This window comes from Porites lutea, chromosome 3 (assembly GCF_958299795.1).
Source record: "Porites lutea chromosome 3, jaPorLute2.1, whole genome shotgun sequence".
Taxonomy (NCBI): domain Eukaryota; kingdom Metazoa; phylum Cnidaria; class Anthozoa; order Scleractinia; family Poritidae; genus Porites; species Porites lutea.
In genome coordinates, this window is record NC_133203.1 from 25,872,946 (window position 1) to 25,882,236 (window position 9,291).

The 9,291-nt window shown below is 37.0% G+C and overlaps 1 protein-coding gene across 1 annotated transcript; it reads left to right on the plus strand.

The window, feature by feature from the left end:
- The first annotated feature begins 5,327 nt into the window (after positions 1 to 5,327).
- Positions 5,328 to 8,798, plus strand: LOC140929549 (uncharacterized). The gene is made up of 3 exons (XM_073379304.1): positions 5,328 to 5,433; positions 6,135 to 6,467; positions 8,319 to 8,798. Exons 2-3 carry the CDS (start codon positions 6,135 to 6,137, stop codon positions 8,652 to 8,654), a joined length of 669 nt encoding a protein of 222 aa, XP_073235405.1. The 5' UTR covers positions 5,328 to 5,433; the 3' UTR covers positions 8,655 to 8,798.
- The last annotated feature ends 493 nt before the right edge of the window (positions 8,799 to 9,291 follow it).

Below are 9,291 nucleotides of genomic sequence, written 5' to 3' on the forward strand. Positions count from 1 at the left end.
ATAATCGAGCAGATGACAGTAAAAATTGCATGATTTGTAGTGATATTTGGCATAAACTACTGACCACGAGTGATATTTCGAAATTGTTATACGAAATTTTTCGAACCGTTGGGCGAGTAAAATTTGAGACAATTAAGTCTGAAATATCACGAGTGGTATTGATACCAAATATCACGTACAAATCATGCTATTATATGTTTATACTTCTACCCTGAAAGGTTTTGTATTTTTCACATGTTGGGTATTTCAAATTAAGCTGAAATACCACTGCTCTAATCCAATCAAATCGAAGAAATTTCTTATGTAGTAGTATAAAGGTGAAAAATAAAGGAAACAAGACAAAAGAATTCTGAAAGCATTTTTTTTATCAGACGTCTTGTAGGAACCATTTCCAGGCACTTACAGAAGGTTACCTGCAATCCCTCTTATTGCCAGTCGTTTGAAACATATACGGTCGGTTAATGAATCCTTAAGTATACTGCGTTCTAACATTTTACTAATTTTGATGTGATTTTTTGGCTAGCTCGATCCAGAAAACCCGTTATTTGGCTTTAGACAGGCCGAATGGCTATAAATGGGCTCTTTTGCAGCTAAACAATCACGTGGTACACTAACACTCTGCTAGCCGACGCAAACGACGCAAACGCAGTGGGGCAAGAAAGACAAAGGAGTCTTGGCACATAATAAAAAATGGTAATTTCCTTCCTTTTCAAGATTCCACTGTGCTTTTTGCATCCCAGCAAGGAGTTTTTTGTTACCATTTGACAGTAAAGCTGCAACGAACCCATTTTCGGTAGCTACGTTTTCAAAAATTCAGCTAGATTATCCCAAAGAATTTTGTCAGTTTTTCCAAGTGTGTAAATTTAGACTAGCATACAGTTTTTTAGGTCATTGGTCCCAAACCCGCTTGTTTTGGAAAATCGCCTACTGGATTCTTTAATGGCCGTACTACTAACCACTTTTTGTGGTACACTGAAAACTATCTTCGGAGTAGCCATTACAAAAAATCAAAATTATGCCAACACTGCATTTCTCCTTACACTTTCTTTCCTTCTTTCCTTGTTCTCTTTAAATTTTCTTTTCTTTTGGCTTCTTATTCTGGTGTTATTTTCGTTCCAAGATTGTACACCGAATGCAATTTAATTCTTTGCCCCCCACCACAAAATAACAAGAACTCTTCAATTGATGTAATGCAGAAAATTTTATGAAAGTGATTTTCTGATTCAGTGATACATGGGTGCACTAGTACTATAGATAGGGATAAATAGTCCTGAAGGTATATGTAGTAGATTTGATACCTTATTCTATTCAATTAATTAAACGTTACTTTGCACATTTACTCTTACAAAGACATGTCGAAAGTATAGAAGATTTAATGGCATAATTTTAAAAGCCAGAAAAATAAAATACATGTAATGGTATCGAGTGTTAATTGTGCCAATGGACTAAATGAAACTGAATGCAAGGCTGATCATAGGGCAAAAGGGTTAATTTGTTGGAGGCCCGATATTTCGTTTAACAGAATAAGCGGCCTTAATCAGGGCCAGGGCTATACTTATACTATAAAGTGGTTAATAAAGGTCAGATATGGTATCAGACAGCGTTAATAAATTAATTTCAACAACACATTTCTGATTACTGGGTATGGATTAGTGAAAAGTTGGTTTCTGTTGCACTATAATCTCCGATTAATTCAAATGACGGAGTTACTCTCTCTCCAGGCGATTAGAATAGTGCAGGATATTCACTGATTGAGTAGCGATCGAATCAGAGCGTGCGAACAACACTATCCGCTGTTTAATTTAACCCATTCGCTCCTGGAGATTTTGCCGAAAAACGCGTTTTGAAGCTAGTCGAGTGGTTTTCTGGTCACTGTCGTGCTATAAAGAGCTAAAACTTACACCAAACCGGTTTACAGGTCGTACGCACTTCGCGGCCTTCTGATCGAGATGCAAAATATCAGCTTGCGAAGTTCGGGCATGCGCAGAAAGCAAAATTTCGACAGTTTTTGGGTTTAAAAGTGACACAGCAGTCTTGACTTTTACTTTTCGCTTTCTCTCCTGCCTTCTTTTTTCGCTTTTCTTGCCTCATTTTTTTTTCTGCTGCTGGGCATTTAGTAGGCTTCATTTTGGTGGGAATAGTTTTTAGGAAAGCTTTTAGGATCTTAGGATTAGGTCAAAGGAAAGGTAGGTGGGCAATGGAACAAGATTTCCATGGAGATTTTCAGGTCAATGTTACATGGTTTTTTGCCTCTTTCTCCGGTGTCCTTGACTGAATTGTGCTCATTCTGGTATGGTTTGAAAGATCTCTTCACTCTGCACAAGTTAGCGGAGAAAGTTGTCCTTGACCGTTAAAACTGATGACGTCACAAAGGGTAGAAAGGACGTGGATCCGCACGGGCGGTTACGGGCGGTTCAGGGGCGAATGGGTTAATCAAAAAACCTAAAAATGGCCTTTTACCAACTTTTTCACCTGATTTGACATGAAATAGACAGATCTGGTTGTTTTATCCTGAAAAGTGGATTTTTTTCAAAAAGTTTGGTACTTTGCTTAACCCATTCGCTCCTGGAGATTTTGCCGAAAAACGCGTTTTGAAGCTTTTCGAGTATTCTCCCAACATCCCAATGGGCTATCACGCGGGTAAACCCATGGAAAGTGTGGTCTATTGCTTTTACACAATAACTTTAAGTAAAACGGAAAATATTTCAATATTTCCATATCTTCTGGGCTCTGGTACGTTCTGCAAAATACTATATTTAGTAAGCTCAAATTGTTTGGTTGTTGTTGGTTCTTTTCGATGAAACTGCTCTTTTATGACTGACGACCTTAATTTTAAGCTTGTTCTTATCGTTTCCCATCAAATACATTGTCTCGCTCAGGGTTTAAGTCTGTATTAACAACAAACAAAACTATCGATAATGAATTATAATTCGAAATCTCATTCATAAAATAAAATTATTGGTAAACACACAGCCTATTCGAACGCGGACATCAATAAACGAGATGCCGCTTCTATTCTGTGTTTTGTGATTATTTAGATTACTTAACAAAATATTTTATAATCGTTTCAGTTTGATTAGAGTATAACAATTATTCACTGAAGTGGAGGTGGCTAGTGGTGGTACTTAGGGAGACCGCGAATCGGCGAGGCAAATAATCCACCACTAGCCACTGACGATCGACACTGAAGTGAATAATTGTTTTAGTATATACTAAAACAGTGATTTAATCGAGCACAAAAATGATGATTTTTAACTCTAATATTGTTGCCAACGATTACAATTTTGGCGCGCAATGACCAAACGGCCGCGGTCGTCGCTTTTTCTTAGCGACAAACAAAACTTTTGAAGGCATTTGTTTAGCTCTTGCTGGGAAATTATTTTTGTATTTAAAATCACTCTGTAAAAAAGGATTACAAAGTTTAGTTTTAAGCTTATTTATGAACTAGTCAACTGAATAAAGTAACGCAAGACTTAAGCTTAATTTGCATTTGTAAACAAAAAACTTTTCCACCGGTTTTATCGATAAATTTAGGTAAAAAAGACAAAGCTTTACCTGTTAAAACTTCCAAACCGAACTTCGTCACCTTCTTTGTGTATTTCGGGAACAGCTTGCTTGATTAGTTGTGAAATTTCTTTGTTTGTTACGGCAGCAAACTGGGAGGGCATTTTTGGTCGCAACTTACGCTAGTTTGGCGTCGCTCGCTCGGATGAACTGCAGGTGCATCAGTGAATAGTGGAGGATATTCACTGATTGAGTGGTGAATCAAAGCGCGCAAAAAACACTATCCACTGTTTTAGGATATACTAAATGAAATTATTGGTCAACACACTGTCTGTGTCATGTGTTGAATTACCCTTTATCGTTCAATGACCACATCACATAAGTTCAGTAAACATAATCAAGCTCACAAAAATGGATGAACATCTATGGTCTCATTGTTATTTTATTGTTCTTAGGTCAGGCCATTGTGAGAGGGGAAAAATTACAGATGTCGCAAAATGCAGATTTTCACTTCGCAATTTGCAGATTTCGCAAAATACAGATTTTCATTTCCTTTCGCAAATTGCAGTAAGCCTTTTTTTCTTAATACAGTGTTTGTCCCAATTCCTCAAGTTAATCGTGACACCTCCCCTCAATTACTCGTTTTTTTTTTTAAGGCCTCGTCTCTGGAAATGGAAACCTTTTTCAGCACTTTTCCCCGCTTAGGATGTTAGACAGTTTATCGAAGTCTGTGGATGTCCAAGTCTTTTGTGTTTTTTTCTTCTAGCGTAAATCAAAATGGCCTCTTTTTGAACTATTGGAAAAAGTGGGTCCTATGTATTCGCAACCGATTTCATGCGAAGCAACTTTGCGTTGTCTTAAAAATTATCAATTTAATTTATTCTATATATAATGGTTTGTCGATTGTCTTTTTTAGCCAAAATTGATTGGCATCCTACAGTTGATAGAACATTTTCTGATCAAATTTCTCTCTAACATACTAACCAAGACGTTTATGTTTTCCTCTAATATGAATACATTTTCCTCTTCTATTTTAAATAACTAATATAACTTGCAAAGCAGTTGTACCATTCATTGTAAATTTCTTGGATTTTCACAGACTAAACAAGACACTTTGATTAAGCAGTTGACATTTTTCTATACATCCGGAGAAGGATAAAGAAACCTTGCTGGTTTATTAGGTACCCTCCGCTCTTTCTTCTATTTTACTAGTTTGGATGACGAAAAAATAGGCTTGTATTATTTATCAGTAAAGAGTCCTTTTTTTTTTCTGCAAATCTGTGTGAAAAGAGTCGGGCATTTAATAAGATCGCGCCAACGTAGTTTGGTCAAACCTTTATTGTCCTAGTAAACACTGTTTTTGTGTTTTTTTGTAAAAGTTTAAAATTAGTATTTTTTATCACTACGCCGAATTATTATCATGTCAAGATATCTGTTGACGATCATGTGCTTTATTTCCTGGGGAAAGTCCCGTTGCATTACATATGAATTTTCTCAAATAAAATAATTTCCATATTATATCAACAACTTATTGGGCTCGAAGGAATGAATTTATATGTAGATTTTTATAAAATGATTTCTAGAAAGCCTGTTATTATTATTTTTTATTTCCCATGAATATTTCTCCATTAGGAAATTTATCTGATGGACTAAGAGTGTGTCTCGGAATGTGTTCATTGTTCATGCGGGCGGCCGTCAGGTAAAGGTAATACCCTAAAGTCTTTTCAGCAAGTTTTTACAAGTCCTTTATGGCCTTTGTTATACACCTTAATAATAAGCGATTGTTAGAAACACAGGAAGACTTAAATTTCCCCTTAGGGTAGACTGTATGTGTTTATAAAAAGGCCCTTATAACAATCCGAATCTTAAGGACTTTCGACTTGGCTTCTTACAAAACTTCATCTGGTTACACTGTTGTTAATTCTAAAGGTACGTTTCCACAAGCGGCACAATTGTAAAAGTAATTTAAGGATTTCAATTGGCCCTACCGCTTAGTAATAGCTTAATGAAGTTGCAAAATTAGTATTTTCAATAATTTGCACTTGCATTAATTTCAGTCATTTCTCAACTGTCTAAGTATCCAACCGGAAGCCTGCGCGAGGGAAAACCTGACTGGTTTTGCGTGTCGTTTGATTCGTTTTCTTGCCATTCGTTTATAAGAATGTTGTTGTTCCGGCCCAGGCTGAATATTCTTATTTTTATTCCTATTTTAGGCGGAAAATATGTTGTATTATTCGTGAATTATAGCTTATGAAATCTCCGTTTTAGAACAGTATAATTATTGGGCTATAATGAATTATGTTTAGTGCAGGTTTTTTCGTTTTGTTGGCTAGTTTTGCCTTTTAGAGAAAGGAATAAGATAAAAACATATTATTACATTGTTTTTACAGATTTGAACAAACAAAATTATATCCTTTTCGAAATCTCAGCCTGAGGTTTATTCTTAAGATGTTCTTAAAATTCTGCAAATTTCAGCCTCGATAATTTTATAAATATTCTTATATAAAAAGAGAATGCAATGTGTATCATTGTTTATTAGCTTCTGTTACTTGAAGATGTTGACTTGCACTTTGTGCAGTATCAAAACTCGCCTGCTTTTTTTTACCATTTTTACCCCCAACATAAAACAGATGATTGGCCTGGTAACTGGGATTATGGTGCTGGCGTTAGCTGCCACAGGAACAACTTGGAAAACTGGCCGAGGAACTGTTTACATGCTTCGTGTGACTCAGGATGTCTCCCTGGAGAGGGCAACTCGTAACTACAACTGGTTACCGTACCTTATGGTGTCTAAACTTACGGATTTTCCCAACAAGCGCTCGCTCGTTCAGTTTGAAAACGTTCCAAAATCCTGTTCTTCGTCAAAGATCATATCTGCCAAGATGTATCTTTATTATGTATATGCCCACAAGGCAAGCTGGCATTCCATCCAAAAAACCCCGTTCGTCGCCCGCTATATGCAGGTGTGGCATATAAATCCTTAAGGCAATTTATACCTAATTTTAATTCGTCTTTTGGTATTAATAGCATTTTTGAGCGCAACCAGGTAATTAAAAAATCTTAAAAGTAAAAATAGAAATAAAAAAGTCGCATTTGCGTCGTTCACTGCAGTCAAGAGTGTATAGCTATAATTAAAAGTACAGCGAATTCTTACGCTTAATGTCAAAAATTAACCGCGGTGAATGATTCCGTAACTTACAATAGAATCCAGGTTTTTTTTTTGAAAGCTTTAACAAAAAAACATGCACATGACAACAAAATAAAGCACCATGTATTGGCAACGCTACCGTTGGAAACTGCTCGGACTTAACTACCCATTAAGCGAACGTGTTCTGGCGATGGAGGAAAATGAACAAGATAGAGATGGTTAGTTTATTTCAAACCTTAAACTTTGCAATAAGAGTCACAATAATAAAAGCAATATCAAATTATTGAACAATAGAGAGGAACTTCGTCCAAGAATCACCGGACTATATACCTGTCAAAATGATAAAGTATACGGTCTTTTTACAAACTGTCTCGTACCCAAATACGTAGGTGAATTGTTAACTAGGTCTTACCCAGGAACGTTGTCTTAGGACGGTTTATGGTAGCTAGAGAGAGCAAAATTGCTTACAAATATATATTACGGGCGCAATGCATATGCAGTGGGTCTCTATAGGAAATATGGATATTTTAAATACATACAACAATCTAAGCCCTCCGAGTATTTGTGATATTCTTGAGGAACATTACCCATCCTACAACTTAAGGCGGTCAGATTTTCAATTTTCAAAATAAATACTCACGCGAGCGAATCGGTAGTATATAACCACAAATGGCTGCAAGGGCTACTGTACCCTTTGTAATTTATAATGGTAATCATTGCACTGAGCGGAATGCAATTTGGTCTAATATCATACGCTTGATTTTAAAATCGGACGCAGCGCGCAGCGCGAGTTCGATTTGAAATCACAAGTATGATTTCCGACCAAAATTTCTCGACACGAATTTTTAATTACCACTTTATTATAGCCATTTTGAAATCGCAGAATTCAGTCAGTACCAATACTTTATCGATCTAGTAACCAGTTTGTTGAAAAACGGAAACAAAAAGGCTTTTACATCTCATTTTGTATTTGAAACAGAAATGATGCGATATAGGACGAAAATGCTGCGATTGAAAACAGAAATGACGTGATTTAGAACATAAATGACGCGATTTAGAACAGATGTGATTTAGAGCAGAAAAATAGAGTGATTTGTGAATAAATTACACTGCTGAGAGCCAATCAGATTGCCGGGATCACCAGTGATTTCAAAATGGATATAATTAATAATCAAACTTCTCAAGTTATTTCTTAATCATCATAGATTTTATTAGCGATTTTCATATAACGAGAGCCTAGTGTCGCATACATACATACATACAGACGGACGGACGGACGGACGGACGGACGGACGGACGGACGGACGGACGGACAGACAGACAGACAGACAGACATACATACATACGTAAAACTTTATTTCATCTCGAATTTAAGAGTAGCCAAAAATGGGCTAGTATCTCCGAGCAACAAATAAAATCCTAAAATGAAATAACCCTTGGCGTACGCTAACTGGAGAAAATATTTAACTCTTAATACAATTAACTAGTTAATCTGTATCGCCGAATAGCTAAAATAAGTTCTGGTTCTAGTTCTCCAAAATGCATTTCATTTGTGTCTCCACATTTGTCATGAGTAGTGTCTTACAATTTTGACCATTTATAGATGCATTGAATCGTATGTTGATTAAAATCCCTTTTTTCTTGTTAATAATGCTTGGGGTTTTAGGTGCACCGGGTGAAAAAGTCGTGGAAACAAGCCCAAGCAACTTCCACGAAGAGGGACTACCGGCAAAGGTGGTCAACCCAGTACCTAGGGTTGGATGACAACGATGCAGAAGCCCTGCCACAGGGACAGACAGTCACAATCTTCCCCTTCCGTCCCCAAGGCTTTGTGGAGTTTGACATTACACGCGCAGTACTGCAATGGAGATGCGGTGAACCCAACTATGGGGTGATTATTCGTGCTACCAACGAGCTGCAACCTGGAAGAGGTATCCGATTTGCCAGCACAGTCTATAGAGACAAATCTAAGCATCCTTATGTTCTCGTACTGTGTGCATAGAGGTGATAATTTCATCGCTTCTGTCGCAGCTAGCCTTAGTGGTGTTAAAGGATGTGCGACTATATTGTACTGCACAAAATACGATAAAAGGTTTTAAGGTTTGGGATGCCATCTGAAGTAATCAATAAATATTACTAGAAATAATATGATGGTTTTTGTCGCTTTTTTTTGTAATTGCTCTCAAACCAGGTCTCAAAACACCGTTTACATGCACATCAATAAGTTTCATTAGATCGTTCAGAGGTATATTTCGTAACCCCTTTTTCGCCAAGTACAGTTGGTTACAATGGTGAAAAGCGGGAAAAATGGTTATTCTTTAAGGTTTTCATCCGTGGAAAAAGCAAATTGATTTGAATAATAGGGGGTAAAATTAGAGTGCTTGACTTGTAATAAAAGGGGAGTTAAGCTTGTTCTTTTTCGGATTATCGGAAATTTCGAAAACTGCGGCTTCGAGAAATCGGGATTCTACTATAACAAGAATCGCCGAAAAGCAATTTTAACTGGGCTTTCCTGGGGGATGGGGTGGCTGTGCACTCTCACATACCCTTGTGCTGACCACATACCCTTGTTGCTGACCATTGCGTGATATAGCATCTCATGTGAGAGTAGCCTGTGTGGTAGGCGTGAAAAGGGGAAG

Bases quoted from the DNA above. Each gene is read 5' to 3' on its own strand.
- LOC140929549 (XM_073379304.1), top strand. From the start codon at position 6,135: ATGATTGGCCTGGTAACTGGGATTATGGTGCTGGCGTTAGCTGCCACA. The intron at 6,468-8,318 runs GTGTGGCATATA...TTGGGGTTTTAG, and splicing joins TCGTCGCCCGCTATATGCAG to GTGCACCGGGTGAAAAAGTC.